The sequence below is a fragment of the Podarcis cretensis genome, assembly GCF_951804945.1.
Source record: "Podarcis cretensis genome assembly, chromosome: 9".
NCBI classification, from domain to species: Eukaryota; Metazoa; Chordata; class Lepidosauria; order Squamata; family Lacertidae; genus Podarcis; species Podarcis cretensis.
The window spans coordinates 22,466,335-22,486,456 of record NC_137178.1 but is presented as its reverse complement, the minus strand read 5'-3'; the positions used below and the strand labels follow the sequence as shown (position 1 = coordinate 22,486,456).

At 44.9% G+C, this 20,122-nt stretch overlaps 1 protein-coding gene across 1 annotated transcript in view; it reads right to left on the bottom strand.

The window, feature by feature from the left end:
• BANK1 (B cell scaffold protein with ankyrin repeats 1) overlaps nt 1–20,122 on the bottom strand; it is a 172,506-nt gene that overhangs the window by 14,731 nt on the left and 137,653 nt on the right. Inside the window, exons 8-10 of the mRNA XM_079990215.1 lie at nt 14,475–14,583; nt 12,158–12,463; nt 7,284–7,547 (exon numbers count right to left, since the gene is read on the bottom strand). Coding sequence (XP_079846341.1) covers nt 7,284–7,547; nt 12,158–12,463; nt 14,475–14,583 — 679 coding nt within the window. The remainder of the gene's footprint in view (nt 1–7,283; nt 7,548–12,157; nt 12,464–14,474; nt 14,584–20,122) is intronic.

Here is a 20,122-nt window from a genome sequence, read left to right as displayed (position 1 = left end):
CATGGATTCCCAGACCATCCACGGGCCGGATTTAGAAGGCAATTGGGCCAGATCCGGCCCCCGGGCCTTAGTTTGCCTACCTACCCATGGTCTACCCTAATATACACATTTTTCTATTTGTTGTTTGGTTGGAGAAGTGTGCTGCAATTTTGGCAGGAAATTTTGCTTATGCTCAGGGGGCAGGGCAGGGCAGGGCAGCAATGAGGTTAAGGTGAACCAATGGGCATGCCAGGCTGTCTCCACCGATGTGTCTGCATTGCCCAGACCATATTGCTGTGCTGTCCGCATCAACCCAGTATGTGGCACAGCCACTACTGCCAGGTGACAGGCTCCACAGTGCCACCCCACCAACATGGCTGCTCCTGCAATGCCATCATGTTCACGCCAGTCTAGTGTCCACTACTGCCAGGTGACAGGCTCCACAGTGCCACCCCACCAACATGGCCGCTCCTGCAATGCCATCATGTTCACGCCAGTCTAGTGTCAACTGCTAGCAGCAAAGGGGTCAGGGTTTGAGGAGAATTCTACCCTACCCAATGGATGTAAAGTCATGGACAGGCCAAATGTTAATGGCCAAGGGCAGGAAAATGAAGAGTGTGTCCTCTAACAAATTACCCGAAGAGAAAATAAATTGGGTCCAGGACAGGGATACATTCAACAATGTCCCTGATTAGGAAGTACTTTAACTGATAGGCCTGGGTATTTCTGCTGAGTTTTGCAATGCCACAGCAATGAAATAAATGGAATTACTTCTCCAGCTGTTCAAAGTCAAATTGCTAGAACCACTTTACATTCAGCGTCTTGCTGAAAATCATTTTCAGCTGGCAACAAACACTCTGAGTGGGCGAGGTAAGAGAAAATAAATTATTCACTTTTTTTGGACGGAATTAGGAAAACATGTAACTAAACTGCAACACAGCAGGCACACGGGCATGCTATGACGTGAGGAGAAAACAGTGAAGAAACATGTTGACATTTCTCACAACACTTAACAAGCCAAGGCACCCAATTTTGGCAATGACAAACTGGAGCACATCCAGTGGATGGACAGCATATTGAAGGTCTGGAAACTTAGGTCCTATGAGGAATAGGTGAAAGAGCTGGGTATGTTTCACCTGGCGAAGAGATGATTAAGGGAAGGAATGGCTGCATTGCCCCATAGAAGATGGAGGAGACTTGTTCTCTCTCTGTGAGATCTTGTGGGTTCTGTGAGATTCTGCAAGAATTCAATGAGTTCTTGTGAGATTTCAGCAAGATCTTACCAGAAGCTGCTGATACTTCACCAGGGGCTGAAGTGGTGGGATGAGTGAGGTGCCCACAGGGGTGCCACCTCTTGAGCTACTGCTGCCCAAGGTGGCTGTTTCACCCTGTCTCATGGGCAAGCAGACCCTGCTCTTGCTCCACAAAGGACCTATGGGTGGAAATGGGTGGAAGTTGTTTGGCAGTGGAACATACTGCCCAAGAGCTGAGGATCTTTCATCCAATGGAAATACTTAAGCGGCTGATGGATGACTATCTGTTAGGGGTGTGTAGTTTTATCTTGGGTTGTACATTCTTTATTGATAAGGGGTTTAGACTAGATGAACCATAGAATCATAGATTTGTACAGTTGGACATTATACCTGGTCATCTAGTCCAACCCTCTCCAATGCAGGAATCTCTGTTAAAGCATCCATGACAGATGCTTAAATCTCTGCTTAAAAACCTCCAATGAGTCTACCACCTTCCAAAGAAGTTTGTTCCACTGTCAAACAGATCTTACTGTCAGAAAGTTCTTCATGATGTTTAGTCAGAATCCCATTTCTTGTAACTGGAAGCCATTGGTTTAGGTCCTACTGAAGTTTGCTCCATCTTCTCTTTTCTGGGACAAAGATACCCAACTCCCTCAACTCTAAGGCTTGGTTTCCAGACCCTTAATCATCTTGGTTGTCCTCCTTTGCACACATTCCAACTTGTCAATATCCTCCTTTAACTGTGGTGGCTAGAACTGGACACAGTACTCCAGGTGTGCTCTAAGGCAGAATAGAGTGGTACTATTACTTCCCTTGAACTGTTGATGCAACCTAGAATAGAATTCACTTTTTTTTGCTGCTGCATCACACTGGTGACTTATGTTGAGCTTGTGGTCTACTAAGACCTTGAGATCCTTTTCACATGTACTTCTTGCAAGCAAGGGTTTGTATGGAACTGGTTCTTCCTGCCTCTATTGAAATTCATTTTGTAGTTTCGGCCCAGTTCTCCATTCTATTAAGGTCATACTGGATCCCAGGGCCTTGGACAAAACCCTGTGGCACCCCACTTCTCACTTTTTTCCCCAGGATGGCGTGAACAACCAGCTACAAATCCACTTAACTGTTTTGTATGGAGAAGAACCTGGATTTAATCCCCAGCATCTCCAGGTAGGATTTGGAGAGACCCATGCTTGAAAGCCCGGAGAGTCACTGCCAATCCGTGTGGACAACCCTGCACTAGATGGACCAATGGTGTGGTTCAGTGTAAGGCAACTTCCTATGGCCGTGGAGGCAGGTGGGGGCAGTCACCTGCAGCTTTCCATTGACTCCAATGAAACTTTTGAAAATTTACGCCATCATTGCAGGTAGAACTGATCTTTGAGCAAGCACAGGTCCTCCTGGACTCATTCTGGTTCCCAGTACATAAGCACCTGCTTTTCTAATGGTGGAGTAATTATTGTATATTGATTTTGTGCAGAATTGCTTTGGGAATAACGTACTGAAAAGGGACATTTATGAGATGGTGTCAGATGATATAGTGAACCAAAGCAAGAAAGAGCTATAGAGACGACATTCAGAAAACATTAACTTTGGTGAATTCAGTTCCTTCTCTCTGATCTTATTTTCTAAGCTTTCACTATCTAATGTAGGATGTTGAAGCAGCAAAAAACTGATTTGCTCCATTGGAAGCACCACCTGTTATGACAAAAGCCCTCAAATATCATTGATGACATTATACAAGTCTTGTTGACTTGAAGGAAACACTCGATGTGAATGAAACAACATTAAGGGAAATTGTGCTTTGAATGAGAATGTGCCTGCTATCAGGCTGTCAAAATAAAACTGCAGTTCTTGCAAGAACTCAGGCTGGTGGGTGGAAGGTTAAGAGATGTGCCCCTGAAATACATTGCATCCCAACAAAGCTGAATGCCAATGAACAGGCCAGTGAAGGCAGACTCAGAGACTGGGTTAAATTGTTTAATCTGCTTGTTTTTGCTGCTTATTTTAATGCTACAGAAACACTAGCAACATGGTTCCATTTACTATGAGGACGCCATTGCTGCACAATGCAGCCCTCCCTTCAGTGGCGTAGCATGGGTTGTCAGCACCCGGGGCAAGGCAAGTAATTTGCGCCCCCTAACCCATGGATTTGCGCCCCCTAACCCTAACCCCCAGATGTTGCACCCGGTGCGGCCGGCCCCCCCTGCACCCCCCACGTTACGCCACTGCCTCCCTTTACCCCCAGTTGGACTAGTGAGGGGCCCCTCTGAGCCACTGGGGACCATCAGTCACTGCTGGGCTGGGGCAAGTAATGACCCCAGGCCTGTATATAAGCCTGCATTGGCTACTTATGTTTTCCCTTCATTGCCTAATAGCAGCTATGGTGTGATGTCTTGAAGTGATTTGCTAATGGAATTGTCATGGTGGCAGGAGAAGAGTTAGCCCCTCCTATGCAAAAATAATTTCTTTACAAACTTGATGGGGGATACATTCACACATATTCAATGTAGTACCTAGTTTTGCTTTGAGGCTGCATTTTTTTGTACAGTTACTTGAGAATAAGCTCTGTTTCTATTATTATTGTTATTGTTATTATACTTACATACCACCTTTTACCCTGGGGTCTCAGGGCAGTTCACAGAATAAAATCAAAATATAAAACCACAAAATACATAATCAGAATAAAAAACAACCCAACCCCCCCCCCAACCCCACATTTTAAAAGGGCATTGGGTGTCAATCAAATCAACCAAAGGCCTGGTTAAAAAGGAATGTTTTGGCTTGGCACCTAAAGATGTATAATGAAGGTACCAGGTGAACCTCCCTGGGGAGAGCATTCCACAGATAGGGAGCCACTGCAGAGGAGGCCTGTTCTTGTGTTGCCATCCTCTGGACCGCTTGAGGAGGAGGCACACAAAGAAGGGCCTCAGAAGATGATCTCAGGGTCTGGGTAGGTGCATAAGAAAAGAGGCGGTCCTTGAGGTAGTGCAGTCCTGAGCCGTTTAAGTCCTTATAGGTCAAAACCAGCACTTTGAATCAGGGCCTGGAAACTAATCTGCAGCCGGTGCAGTTGGACCGGGATCGGTGTAATATGCTCAAACCATCTTGCTCCGGTGAGGAACCTGGCCTCTGAAATCTGCACCAGCTGAAGTTTCTGAACCAACTTCAGAGGCAGCCCTACATATAACGCATTGCAGTAATCTAACCTTGAGGTTACCAAAGCATAGACAACAGTAGTTGGGCTATCCCTGTCCAGATAGGGGCGTAGCTGGGCCACCAGCCAATGCTGCTGGAAGGCACTCCAGGCCACTGAGGCCACCTGAGCCTCAAGCAACAGCAAAGGATCCAGGAGTGCCCCCAATCTATGAACCTGCTCCTTCAGAGGAAGTGTAACCCCATCTAAAGCAGGCGATCTCCCACCCATCCGGTCTAGGAAACCACCCACTAACCCACCCTCAGTCTTATCTGGATTGAGTTTCAGTTTGTTGGCTCTCATCCAGTCAATTACTGAGGCAAGACACTGGTCCAGCACTTCCACTGCCTCACCTGCAGATGTAAAGGAGAAATAGAGCTGAGTGTCATCAGCATACTGCTGACAACATACTCCAAACCTCTGGATAACCCCACCCAGCAGTTTCGTGTAGAACGTAGGGGGTAGGATTGAGCCCTGTATAACCTCACATTGAAGGTTCCATGGGGCTGAAAAGCACCCCCAAGTAACACCCTCTGGGAGTGACCATCCAAGTAGGACTGGAACCACTGCAAAGTGGTGCCACCCACTCCTAGTTCGGAGAGTTGCTCCAGAAGGATACCATGGTCGATGGTATCGAAAGCCACTGAGAAGTGTTTGGATTTAGATTTGATACCCCGCTTTATCACTACCCAAAGGAGTCTCAAAGCGGCTAACATTCTCCTTTCCCTTCCTCCCCCACAACAAACACTCTGTGAGGTGAGTGGGGCTGAGAGACTTCAAAGAAGCATGACTAGCCCAAGGTCACCCAGCAGCTGCATGTGGAGGAGCGGAGACGCAAACCCAGTTCACCAGATTACGAGTCTACCGCTCTTAACCACTACACCACACTGGAGAAGTCGAGAAGAATTAACAGGGACATGTTTCCCTTGTCTCTCTCTCAACAGAGGTCATCATACATAGTAGAACTTACTTCTGAAGAAGCATGCACAGGTTTTCAATGCACATCCCATGGAAAGCAATAAGACTTTACCATAAAGTATGTTGACTACTGGAATGTGTTTGTGTAGCAAATCAAAGAGGGGCAGGGAATTACAACAGCACTAAGCAGGCTTCTTCCTTGGCAGTTTTATCCAGGGATGCCAATGAGTCAGCAGGCACAGAGACTGAAGTATCCCCCTTAGGCCTGAGGCAATTCTCTAAGGTCAGAGCTGAACTACATGGCAGATCACTGTAAGCAAAACTGCACCTGTCTCTGTGGTTAAGCTGTGCTAACTTCAGTCTCCTGGGCGGATGATCCTGTGCCTTTAATGAGCACAAACCTTTTGCTATGTGCTACGAAACAAAATGCTCTCATGCATTTATTTAACAGTTATTCTGACATTGTGTAATTGGAAGCATATTGAAATAACCTGGTGAGGAATATTAAGAAGCCAAGGAACAGGAAGGAAGCGCGTCGAGAGTGCACGCCATCTGGACATAAAGCCATTTGGCACGACAGCGTGGCTTCGTCTTGATGAAATTTCCCTATGTTACTGAATATTTATCTGGAGTATAGATGGTGCAATGATTGAGGGCAGGGGGAGGTGTGTACGTAGTAAGAGAGCGATCCCACTCTTTCCTGAAGGGGACAACATGTTTTGCAATGTGCACCTGATATTATTGCAAACTGAAATAAACGTTGGTGGGGAAACATTTCCCTGCTTTAACCATTTTTGTATGTGTAGCCTTGCTGGCTGGGGATGATGGGAATTATAATCCCAAACACCAAGACGACACCAGGCTGAGAAAGCTTGATCTCAGCTTACTCCATTTCCTGAACTGAGACATTTAGTATTCAACTGTTCATTGCCTTTTGCTAGCTAATTACGCATAAATGACAGCCTTGAGATAACTACCACCCCCAGATTCACTGCCAAACTCCTTGTTAAATGAGAATCTGTTTACAGATCATCCACTGATGTTTTCAGTGCAAAAAAAAAAAAAAGCTTTCTCCCAAAGGCCTTGTGAAGTGTAGTTCCTTAAGTGAGCTAGGAATATCCAGTTAATGATACTTAACATGGTCTATATGGTGCCTCTGGCACCAAATCATGACAGTTAAACTGGTATAAAACTGATGTAAGTACCTTAGAAGTTCTCAGGGGTCTTTAAAAATAAAATAAAATTAAGAAACATTATTCAACTTGCTTGTTTCCAGTCTGCACTGATGCTTTCTCTTTTCCTGTTCCTTAAGGGCAGGACTGCTACTGCAGCAAATCAATGCTGTTGTGTTATGTTGCAAACCTCCCTGTGATCTTTGGATGCAGGACAGTATATAAATTTAATAAATAATGATAATAATGCCTGGATTCTAGCATTGGGTACTCTATGGGTGGACTCCTGATAGGCACTTAATGGAACCTGTGGCTGGTTTGAATAGAGTTTAAAAAGCAGATTTAACGAAAAATGCTTTGGTGCCTGAATCTTACTTCATCACTGGCAACAGGACAATATCCTGAGCAGGTGTTAAGGGACACATAGCTCTGCCTTCCAACCCATACTAACTCTTTATCCACTAACAAAACCATGTGTATCTGAAGAAGTGTGCATGCACACGAAAGCTCATACCAAGTACTAACCTAGTTGGTCTTTAAGGTGCTACTGGAAGGAATTTTTTTATTTTGTTTTGACTATGGCAGACCAACACGGCTACCTATCTGTAACTCATAATATTTAAGTTTTTTATGTGTTGTGTTTTTCTGCAAAGAGCTGAACATGAATGTACAAAGAATGTTAGACTGAGATTATTCTGTATATTTACAGCAGATATTCGCTGGGCATTAATGGAACTTTATGAAAAGTGAATGGCAAACAAAAGTTACCTTGTGCTATGTAAGAAGTGCTCTCCTCTTTTGTGGGTGCAAACAAAGGACGAGGTGCAGGCGCTGGTGGCCGGTTCATAATAAAGGACCTGCCACCTTTTCTTCGCTCTTTGTTGTCGTTGTCAAAAATGATATCGTACACACCATCATCCACAAGAGCAGAGCTGTATGGATCTTCCTCTTCTGATTTCTCAGGTTCACCTTCTTCTTTCTCCTCCTCGTGTATCTCATCGGTTTTCTTTTGTTCTTTCTCTGCTTCCCATTCTACAAAACACGCACAACAGCAACATCATTATCCAGGCTCCTGGGTTTCCAGGGTGAATGAAAACACCACCATACGCCTGTTAAAATAAGCCTTAGTAAAAATCTTTGCACGTTTCATACAAAGACCATGTATACCTCTATAAATTGGACAGCTCAAAATCACATTTATTCCCTTAAGACCATTTCTATTAGAAGCAAAATGGCCTTTTAAAAAACAATACAAATTCATCGGGATGAACTCGTGTAAACTGCTATGTAAATGCTAAAAAAAGTATTATGGGCTCCTTATAATTGTGTAATCTGGAGAGGTGTGTGTCTCGCTTTAAGATCAAAAGAGTAGTGAAGATGTTAGACAGTACGAAAGGCACAGTCATTGCTGGGTACTTTAAGGACTTTTGGGAAACACAAATTTGCCTATAAATTGCATATACTGTACTAATTTGTATGAACAGGGGCTTCTGGTTGAATTAAGACTTTGGGGGACTGGTGTCTCACCAGGGCAGATATTTTCCACTGTTGACATAGAAATTCTGCAAAAACCATTCTCAGTAAGCCCAGATTCAAAACTGCAGGGGTGGGGGGACATCACGGGAGAAGCGTAGCTCTGACTGAGTGAAAAACAACCAACAGATAAGATGCAAGAAGGGTTGTGCATGTACAGTAAAAAACACACACGAAAATCCTTGGGTTGAGTAAATGTTTCCATAGAGGAAGAGATGATGAGGTGCTGGGGTGGCAGAAGGTGACAGAAAGTGGTTCAACAGCCAATTTGACATATTTTTCCTATATAGGGAAATTTTTTCACAGACCTTTTTAGCACTCTACCCTGTAATGCATTACTGAATAAGAAATCTGACTGATTGGGAATCTGGTTTGAGTCTCCATATTGAACTTCCAAAGGGAATTTTCTCCCACACTGTCACTACACCAAGTGTGTTTTTTAACCAGTTGTTTTTAAAAGAGGGGTCAAGAACAGATATATCCTACTGAGGAATGAAATCTTCACTGAATGTGCTTGTGCTGCAGTTTAGCGGCAGCTTCAACTGCCCCAACTCCCAAAGAACCCTGTGGAATGTAATCTGGTGAATGCTCTAGCCCGACACACGAGCCACTAGTGTGGAGAGCCATTCTGTGATGAAGCAGGAGTGGGACCACATTTTTGACTCTACCCTTCCCATTGGGGCTTTTTCCACCAACACCTACCCATTAAGCCCCTGCACGTGAACAGTTGCTTGCTCATTGAGGTTCCTTGACAAACACCTGTATTCAACTTCAGGTCTAAGAGTCTGGTCTTGTTTCAACACAAAATGCCCTAGACAAGAGTATCCTATGAAAAGGGCTTCTGTTAGAGATGCCTGATTCCCCCCCTCACAGAACCACAGTCCCCAGGGGCTCCCTGTGGAATGGCAATTTTATTAAGCCAGTTCGAGTACATATACTCTGTACAGAAGGTTTCCTCTCAGCAATACCAAGGTTCCTGTCAGCATCTCTCCTCCCTTTTCTGGAACTGGTAGAACATTGCATCCCCCCCAAGGAACCCAGCTAATAGATTCATAGAATTCTATGGTTCTAATAGTTAGAGTACAGTGGTACCTCGGGTTAAGAACTTAATTCGTTCTGGAGCTCCGTTCTTAACCTGAAACTGTTCTTATCCTGAAGCACCACTTTAGCTAATGGGGCCTCCCGCTGCTGCCGCACTGCTGTGGAGTGATTTATGTTCTCATCCTGAAGCAAAGTTCTTAACCCGAGGTACTATTTCTGGGTTAGCGGAGTCTGTAACCCGAAGCGTCTGTAACCTGAAGCGTCTGTAACCCGAGGTAGCACTGTACTAGGGAAGGCTGTTTTAGTAAATGGCTATTACAGGAGTATTAAAAGAAATGCTTCATACACACGAAAACTTTTCACACACTACACAGGTATTCGTTAACTCTACACATTTTGTCCTGCTCTAGAGAGTAGGGTTCGAACCAGTGGCTTTTAGTAACAAGAAAGGAGATTCTGACCAAACAACAGGAAAAACTTTCTGACAGTAAGAGCTGTTCAACAGTGGAGCAGTTTCTCCTTGGAGGTTTTTAAGCAGATGTTGGATGGCCATCTCTCTCAGCTAAAGGAATCTTTAGCTGAGATTCCTGCATTACAGGGGGTTGGACTAGATGACCCTTGGGGTCCCTTCCAACTCTACAATTCTATGATTCTATGTACAAGTGTTTGTGTGAAAGAAGCTCCAGGTGCCTTTTTAGTTCAGCTACTGCATACAGAGCAATGCAGATAGTAAACCCATTGAATGCAGCACATGAAAAGACCTACAGAGATATTTCCTTGATGACTGTTAACGAAAGGCAAATTAAAACAGAGAGCATTGGAGAAAAACAAGTGTGGCATCCTGTGTTTCATATGAAGAAGAGTCCCTTCCCAACTTGCCATTATTATTATTATTATTATTATTATTATTATTATTATTATTCCACTATGTTAGCATTCTGACCTCCCAGCTTCCACAGGGGGCACTCATGCCACTGGCAAACAAAGGATGGCAGTGGTGGGTTGACTCCAGGTTGCTCTGCAGCTATTCTCCTGCAGTACCTGCAGCAAATGACTCTCTAAAGAATGTGGATGGATGACTCATTACGGTTTCCCTTTGAAAAAGAAACGATCGCACCCCTCCCAAAGATGAAACCAACCTAATGCTTCACAGAAACACAGCGCAATTAAACTGAAAGATTCATACAGAAAGCGCTTCAGAGGGATTCGGCTTCATCCCCAGGATATTAACTGGCACTGCCTGGAGTTAGTGCGCACGTCTGCCTGCTTAGAGACACGTCCGTGATGCAATAGAATTATTCATGTGTGGCGTCGCCATGTGCCAGTTTGGCGGGCCGATGAGCCATTCCAAACCCTTTCCAATAAATCCTTTGATCCCTTCTCCCCTCCTCTGTCGGCTGCTCTTGTGGGAACAGTGGCACTTCAAGGGCACAGCCATGCAAAAGGTGATTTGGCAAGAGAGCAGTATCTTTATCATGGGCAGCAGCACCCACCAGACTATTTTGTCGCAACACTTTGCACATTTCTATGCTCCATAGTTATATTGGTTTATGTAAACCAGTTATACCTGCATCTAGATCTAGATCCAATATTGATGGGGCTGGTTCAGGTGAGGTTTTCTACAATAGCAGGGGTCAGCAAACTTTTTCAGCAGGGGGCCGGTCCGCTGTCCCTCAGACCTTGTGGGGGGCCAGACTATATTTTGAGGGGGGAAATGAACAAATTCCTATGCCCCACAAATAGCCCAGAGATGCATTTTAAATAAAAGGACACATTCTGCTCATGTAAAAACACCAGGCAGGCCCCACAAATAACCCAGGGATGCATTTTAAATAAAAGGACACATTCTACTGTTGTAAAAACACGCTGGTTCCTGGACCGTCCGCTGGCTGGATTTAGAAGGCAATTGGGCCAGATCTGGCCCCCGGGCCTTAGTTTGCCTACCCATATACAATAGCATTCAGAAACTTGGAGGCCTCCATATATTGCAGAATTACAACACATGTAGCCCCTGACCATTGGCCATGGTGGATGGAGCTGATGAAGGGGATGAAGTCGAACAAGATCTGGCTCCCCATTCCTGTTCTGAAATTACTCTGCTTTACACTGGGTGACCCCATTTACAGCATTGTGTAGATAGCCCAGTCAACGCTGGCACAATGACAAGGTTGGTGCCAGGCAGACCTCCCTATGGAGAGCATTTAATAAACAAGGAGCTACTACAGAGGAGGCCCTTGTGGGAGGGCATTGAACGTTTCACATGTGCAGACCTCACTTTTCACCATGTGTCTTGTTATGTACTGAGTTGAATAGGATCCAAAAGGCAGCAGTCTGATTGGTCCTAGAACAACAGGATCCAGAATGCAGCAGTTTGATTGGTTCACAGGAGCCACCCAATCCAGCTCCAGGTGGAAGTGAATCCGCAACCTGATTGGCCTACAGGAGAATCCCGGAATTAGCCAATCATGTGGGGCCCATTGTGTAAATAATGTATATAAAGCAGACATTCTGGGGGAACTTCCATTCCTCCTCACCTCTATGAGCTGAATAAAGAGCATGAAATCCACTCTCGACTCCAAGTATATTTCATGTCTCAATGCAGAAAAAATAAAATGTAAAACATGCAAAATTTAAAATGAGTTTTAAACATCAGAGAGCAGAACATCGGCACAGCATTCATGGTGCAAAGGCTTCCTGAAATGAAACCACTTTAACCCGATGTCTGACCCTTAGCAGGAATGGTTTCTGCCTGGTTTCTAATGGGAGAGAATTCCACAGAGTCGTGCTCCGGTCAATGCAGGAATGCTACTGGTGCTCCCCCAGGCAAACTCAGTGATCAACTTGGAGTCCTGGGCCAAATACACCACTAGTGCAAGAACCTTGAACATGGCCCCAAAGCAGTTGGGAAGTTACTGAAGGTCTTTGAATGCTGGTGCCATGTGCTCATGGTAGTCTGTTCCCATCCCCAGCAACAGGCAGCATAAAATGGCTGCACGGAAATATCTAGATTAATTAAATAAATACTGCAAATATTTTGGGAGGATTTGTTTGCTTTCATGACTCCGTACCTTTGGTCCAGTTGAAAACCTCATCTTGTCTTGCGGTGGTAAGTGGGATTCGAGGCGGCAAAGGTGGCCTCTCAGGGTAGACCACATCTTTGCTTCTTCCTTTAGGAGCCTTCTCCTCCTCCTCCTCCTCCTCCTCCTCCTCCTCATTTGAGCATTGTGGATTTTCCCCTAATTTATTTTCTTCTCTTCCTCCTCCTGTTTTAGCCTCTCTTTCCTGTTCATCTCCATCACCAACCATTCTTGAGTTCTTCTGGATTTTCCAGCAGGCTCCAGGCTGTTCTCTTGGGTTTGGCCTGGCGGCTAATGCTGGGGAGGACATGTTATCATTATTTCATTTTAAAATACAGTATGCCATCTGGAAGCATTTCATATTTCACAGATTTCCACTGAAGCAACGGCAGCACTGCTTATAAAACTTTCATGAACTAATACAGTGGAAAAGCTGACACATGTATAACTCCAGTGAAAAAGCACCTAAAATATTTATTAAATGAATGGTGGAGGTTTTCATTAGATTTTGTAACTTTCCTGTGTAACATATTCATGCGTGTGATAATGTTAGGCTTTCTCCAAATGGTGGTGGAAACCCAGATCTGTGTCTGCTCCCCTTTGCGCACGCACCCCCACTCCGAGTTCAAATTGCTCGATTATGAATGCAGCACAGCACATAGAAGTGAGTCGAGCAAGCTATAACTTATGCAGCTGTATGGGGTTATATATTTTTAATAGACTGTGACTCGCCAGCTTATCATTTGGCATTCTTTAACATGGAATAAATGTTGCCCTTAGGAGAAGAAATGTTAGAATTGCTGCAAAGATGGTCCTTTAATGGGTTTGTGAGGCCCTGGTGTCTCACTGAGCACACATATAAAGGATGAAGCCATCCAGAGTAGTGGGGAAGGCAAATGGCTTCCACATAGTTGATTTTTTTTTAGATACGGTCTCTATTTTGGATGAAATGATGCCCCTCGTGCATTCCATTTGCTTGCAGCTGCAGTTAACAATGCCTTCGCCCATTGAACTGCCGACATCTGAGGCTGGGATGTGACCCAGCTACTTGGCACTGGCTTCATTTGAGAGGTCTGGCCGACTACCAACAGTGGCAAAACTAAGGGTCATTATACAGCTATAATATAGTGGCTCCCCACCACCCATGAACCACTTGAAAATGGCTGTGGGTCTTGGTAGACCTCTTAATGATTTCTCTGCCTGTGTGTAGCATAGATGCTGTATGCCTTTTAACTGCCTTTTATTGCTGGGAGAGATCATCAGGGAGTTTGGGCTGGGCATTCATCAATATGCGGATGATACCCAACTCTACCTCTCTTTTAAATCAGAACCAGTGAGGGCAGTGAAGGTCTTGTGTGAGTGTCTGGAGGCATTTGGGGGATGGATGGTGGCTAACAGATTGAGGTTGAATCCTGACAAGACAGAAGTACTGTTCTTGGGGGACAGGGGGTGGGCTGGTGTGGAGGACTCCCTGGTCCTGAAGGACAAGGGGAACAGCCTAGGAGTCATTTTGGATTCACAGCTGTCCATGGAGGTGCAGGTCAATTTTGTGTCCAGGGCAGCTGTCTACCAGCTCCATCTGGTATGCAGGCTGAGACCCTACCTGCCCGCGGACTGTCTTGCCAGAGTGGTGCATGCTCTAGTTATCTCCTGCTTGGACTACTACAATGCCAGATGGGCGGGGTATAAATAATATATTATTATTATTATTATTATTATTATTATTATTATTATTATTATTACTACTACTACTACTTATATTCTGTCTTACAGTATCACAAATCGAATTCCATCGAATTCAGATGGTAGAGGTTCTTCACAGACCACCCGAAGTGGATGACCCTTTGGGAACTCCTGGGAAGCTAGTTAGGACTGGCTGCCAGGGACATGGAATTCCTGGCAGCTGTTTTGACAATGCAGTGCAGTGAGGAACTTAGGTTAGTCCGAAGGAGGGACTGGTACCAGCCTCCTTTTGCTACATAGCCAAAGGTGCTCCTTTCTAGACTCAGATAAGGAGCTATGGTCTTCAAGACGGCCACTGGAGTACCTGTGGAGTCCTGGTGCTTGTGTGCAGTTTAGGGCAAGGGATGCTAGTGGTAAAACACCAGGATTACCAGAGGATGGAGTGTGCTCAAGGGGAGAAGAAAATGGTTAATGGCAAAAAGCTAATGTGCTTTAAATTAACTAAGGTAGAAGCTGCTCACAGAACTGTAGCTCTTCCCTGTGGATGTATGCATTACGACATATAAATTTATATTGTCACCGTGGAGAAGAAGTAGTGTTGGAGATCTCTATACCAGAAACGTACAAAGTCCATTGCAGAGAGATTCTGAGCTCATCATCACCACGTAAGTGTCATCTACGGTCTCGACTTTTTCCTCCTCCTGATTGTTGCTTTCCTTGCTGTCTTCTTTTATCTGGGAGGGAAAAGACCAAACAGTGCTCAGTAGCAGGAGTGTCCATCAGGGTTTCAGTGCAGGCCACAGAGCACAGTTCTGGAGCCAGCCATGCAGATCTCCCATCTGGTTCCCTACTTTCTGCAGAACTGGTTTCCCTCTGAATGAGCTTTTCCTTAGAAACATCTGCTTCAACACAATCCAGTTCTGTAAAAAGCGTAACAGGAGACAAAGGAACACAGGGAGAAAACATAAAAGGTTGACCCCCTAATTGCAATAAGTTAAAGCTGACAACTTGTTGGCATGTTTGCACAGGAATTAATCAGCTCTTTTTGTGTGTGTGTTGGTTTGTTTTGCAAGCAACACTAAGCATAGACCACAGCAAAAATCCAAAGAGCTATTTTAGGAGTGCCCAAGCATACCTGGTGCAGCAGAACTTATATTTGATAAACATAAGCCCCAAGGTCCCTTTGGCTAGAGGAACTAATCTGGGAATAGGGAAGCTCAGGCATGTGGGTCAATGTGGCTCTCCAGTCTTTTGTAATGTCGGAAATCAAGCCTATATAGAGAGTAACTGGCAACACTCCCAGGCACCCGGCTTGGTCTCCTGTTGACTTCCCTGGCTGCATTCCCAGCAAGATCCAGGCTAGGTCGCGATAGGCGATTCTTCTCAGCGTGAGAAGAACACCCCCCTCCCTCCTGCACTCCCGGCAGGGAAAAGGAGATAGACAGAAACGTTTTTACATGCTTTTATTTCTGTCTTTGCAGCATTACAGAAAACATGACTGCTCTCTTCAAGCTCCAGCAGTCGAGTGACAAACACCTCCTGTACTTCCTGTACAAGAGCAAGAGGAAGAGCTCATATTACACTCTGAGCTAATTCTGGTGCATTGCCCTGTGAGCCGACTGTCCCTCTGTTTCCCACGGACAGTCACAACATTCCCATCATGTTTACTTTTCAAGCTAGCAGTTTGCAGCTGCATTGCTTCTATATCATAACATGTAACTGGTCCTCAGGACTCTCCCCAAGCCACAAACCCCTCTGGCCTTTGCTTTGTACCCCCCTTGGATGTTTTTTTTGCCTGGCCAGAACATATCTATGAAATCTAATTCTAAATCCCCCCCTTCCAATATACTAGGTTCCTGATCAGGATCCTCCACACACTTATGCACACCAATTAAAAAAACAAACCCCTGTATTTAGGGGTACAGATAAGAAGCTAACATATTGCTGAGGTTGGCCCTCACTTTACTCTGTTCTTTGACTCTCAGTCAAGGTACTTGAATTTGATTGTCTTTGCCCTGTATCAGCATCTCTCTATTGTCAGAATCAATGTTGGCCCTGGGCCATTTGACATCACTCCCTTTCTGATTTTGGGGCCAGCGCTCATGTGATACAAAAGCTCTGGATAGAAGATTTCTGACTGGATCTCATGATTATTATTTTTTAAGTGCCTTTCCCATTCACCACACCCCTTACGAATGGAAAAATGATGGCACCATATATATTTCCCAGGAGAGTGACTTTGGCCACCACCAAAAAGCTTTTATTGATGAGCCAAAGAGCAGGACCCCAGTAGCTGGTTGTATAGTCTGTGCAATCTCATATGGATGCAAGATTCTTGATACTCAAAAGGGGCACACATTCTGAACAAAAAATAAAGTCTGCTTTCAGCAGCTGAATGATTTGACTGATACACTACACTTGTATACACATTTGTTTATTTTGCATATTTTATTCTGTCTCTGCTAGTTGTGGGAGAGGAGAAACAGTTATACAGGCACAAAAGCAACCCCCTGCCCCCCCCAGGCAATCCCAATAAACCCCTTTTCTGGTTTCATACATTTCACCTGTTTTTACTGCCACGAGGTCTAGAAACATGTCTCTGTTTCTATGGAATCACCCTGCTGAAACACTACCCAATGGTACCCAATGGGGCAGAACCATGATGGATAGGTAGGTAGCAAATTACTTTTTGTACTCACTTTGAATATTCTATCTGTTGGGGGTGCTAGTTCACTTGCCAGTACACCGGCAAATTGCATTAGGTTGTATTCTACTTACAGCAGACCTGAAAATAATGACTAACCTAGGTTTAAAAATTTCAATGGGTCCACACTCAGTATAACCTACTTGTGTACAACTCAATACCTTTTTGTTTTGTTGTTCTCTGTTCGACTCTGTGAGGGCTTACATTATATTTTATTTTTTCATTTTAACAAGGTAGTGCATCGTGTACTGCTTGGCATTTGCTTTTGAAAAAAGAGAAGACATTTTCAAGGCTGGAATTTAAGGAGCATATGTTGGCACTCCCTCCCTTATGGAAATTTGCCAAAAGCCTGAACATCTTTTAGACATGTTGTAAGATCTTTCTATTCAGCTTGGCCTTGGCTGTCAGGCTTTGATACCTGCTCAGCTTTTGAGCTGCTCCCCAGGATCATTTATATGAACACAATTCTTTCCCAGGCCAGCAAAATACATGAGACCAAAGGGATATCCACAGGATAACAATTCCCCTGTTTTTCTCCCTCAGTACTACATGAGGCCATTATGGGAGTCAGAAAGCTGTGTGAGAGACTGCCAGGAGTCCCTCAGAAGTGATTTGCTGTGTTGAGCAGAGCTGCTGCACTAGCTTCCTGACAGGTGGGTTGATGAGAGAAGGAGAGATGAAGTGGGGTGGTTGATGCAGTGCTGTCACACTGGTGGAGCTGATCCAGCCCTCCTGCCAGTGCATTTGCTGTGTGCCAGACTCCCCACTGCTATGTCTCTCAACCAGAGTGGTGCATGCTCTAGTTATCTCCCACTTGGACTACTGCAATGCACTTTACATGGGACTACCTTTGAAGGTGACCCAGAAACTGCAACTAATCCAGAATGCTGCAGCTAGACTGGTTACTGGGAGTGGCCGCTGAGACCATATAACTCCACTCCTGAAAGACCTACATTGGCTCCCAGTACGTTTCCAAGCACAGTTCAAAGTGTTGGTGTTGTCCTTTAAAGCCCTAAACAACCTCGGCCTGGTATACCTGAAGGAGCATCTCTACCCCCATTGTTCAGCCCGGACACTGAGGTCCAGCTCTGAGGGCCTTCTGGAGGTTCCCTCCCTGCGAGAACCAGGCAGAGGGCCTTCTTGGTAGTGGCGCCCACCCTGTGGAACACCTTCCCATCAGATGTCAAGGAAATAAACAACTGCCTGACTTTTAGAAGACATCTGAAGACAGCCCTGTTCAGGGAAGTTTTTAATGTTTGATGTTTTATTGTGTTTTTAATTTTGTTGGGAGCCGCTAGAGCGACTGAGGAAACCCAGCCAGATGGGTGGGGTATAAGTTGTTGTTGCCTCCCAGTAAGCAACAGTGTCCCATCTGCTCCACCCCACCCAGCGATCCACTTTTGGTCTCCCCTTCTTTGGGGGATGAGCCTGAGAATTCTTAGTGAAAATTGCCCTCTGGGCTAGAAAGCAAGTAACACAAGAGAGGCCCATTGTTACAGTACCTCACTCATATCTGACTCTGAGGATTCCAGTTCAGATGTCCTAGCACAGAGATAGGAAACTCAGGCTCAGGGACCACAAGTGGCCCTCCAGGGCTTTCTATCTGGCCCTCAAATCTCTTCCACTCACTAATCCCACTTTTCACCCTCCTTGGGCATTTTTGCCTGACTGGCACATATCATTGAGTTCTGATAACACCTCTAGTTTGATTGGATGAAGGATAGAGAGAGATGTGTGCATTAGTTGCTCCACCCACTTTCATCTGTGCCCCTGCCCACCATTAGCATGTGGCCTAGAAATGAATGAGGCCATTGGCCTGTAAGAAGCTTCCTATTCCTAGCCTAGCTTTTCCTCTGCTCCATCGGAGTCAACGGCTGCTTCCATTTAAGGCTCAGTCTGCTGCTGAAGCAACATCTGAGGAGCTCTGCTCTCTTGATATCTCCAGCTTGAGCCCTGCATGGAACTGTCCATGGTATCTTCCCATCCTCTCTGCTGAGGTCAGTGCTCACAACAGAGAACAGAGCTTCTGTATCCCTATCCATCTCAACTCATGCTTCTTGAGCAATCAGAGAGGGTTCTAAAATGTATTAGGAACCTTCATGAGTGCAAGAGGCTCTCCAGCTCATGGAGGGTGATGAGAAAAATGACAAGAGAGGTGAAGCTAGCACACCTGTCCCCACGATCCCATCTTGTGATTAGATTACATGCAGTGTTGTTGTTTTCTGTCAGTATGCATTGGCATGGTGTACCGCCACCTCTGTTCCCCCTGCCGCCATCTTGCCGCCACCACTTGCCTGCTACCCCCCTTTTGCTGCTTCCTCCTCCTCCATCGCTGCTGCTTCCCACGACTGCAAGCACAGCCTCCCAGAGCTGCTTTGGCACGACCCCCCAAACAATGTCAAAGCATCATTCATTAGCCACCTTCCCAGAAGACGCTTGGGTGATTGTAAAGGTCGCACCAAAGCACCTCTCCTCTGGCACATCAGGTGGTGGTAATGATGAAGAATCCCACCCCAGCTGTTTTTCCCCCCAAAGAGAGAAAAGACACATATCTCTATAAGAAGTATCTATTGGGAGGAAAATAGGGTTGATAGAGTGGAACTATGGCTGGGAAAGAAAGAGTTAAACAGCCTCCCTTCTCTGCCGGAGGAGGTGGCATCAAGATTCACATATTCATATGCATAACGCTCAAGAATTCAACATTTCAATCTATTTCAAGGCCCACTTAACATCAGAACATAGATTCTGGGGCTCAAGTCAATGGCTCATCAAGCACAGCATCCTGTTCTCACAGTCACCAACAGACAGGACACAAGCACAACAGCACTCTCCTCACTTGTGATTCTTAGGTATTGGAATTCAGAGGCATACTGCCTTCAACAGTGGAGGTAGATCATAGCCATTGTGGTTAGTAGTCACTGTCTGTACAAATGCCATTGCTCTACATTTTATATCAACTTTTATTTTATTTTTTTGTATTTTAAAGTTGTAAACCACCTTGGGTGCCTTGTGATATGAAAATGCAATGTAATCCACTAACCATTTTAAGATATCCATTAAGAGTCCCAGCTTTCTCTATCATATACTAGTCTCCATGACAGATAACCCTATCCATCCTAGCTGGAATAACTAGAAGACATGATCACACTGTTAGTCTGAAAAATGCAGTATCAGTATTATTATTTTTGACAAATGCCCAAACCAGATAGCACTCCAGCAGTGTTTGTATTGCAAAATGCTGCAATATACAGCTCATAAATATGAATGGTCTCTAAGAACTGGCCAGGTATGGCAAGCTTCTTCTTCCTCAACCAAACAAGCAAAACATTCCCCATGCCTGTTGATTAATTTGTTTCTTGTGCTATATTGACCTTTAAAATAAAGTGAACAACAACAAAAACAGCCCTCTGCAAATGAAAGGTCTCTGGAATTAGCCCATTAAAACTTGCACTCAGTTCTCCTCAGTAATTCATGCACTTCATGTTGTTTGAAGAGTACAGTTAAATCTAAAACCTTGAACGGAATCAAAATCTTTTATGTTTTCTTTCCCTCTTCTCTTTCAATCGACA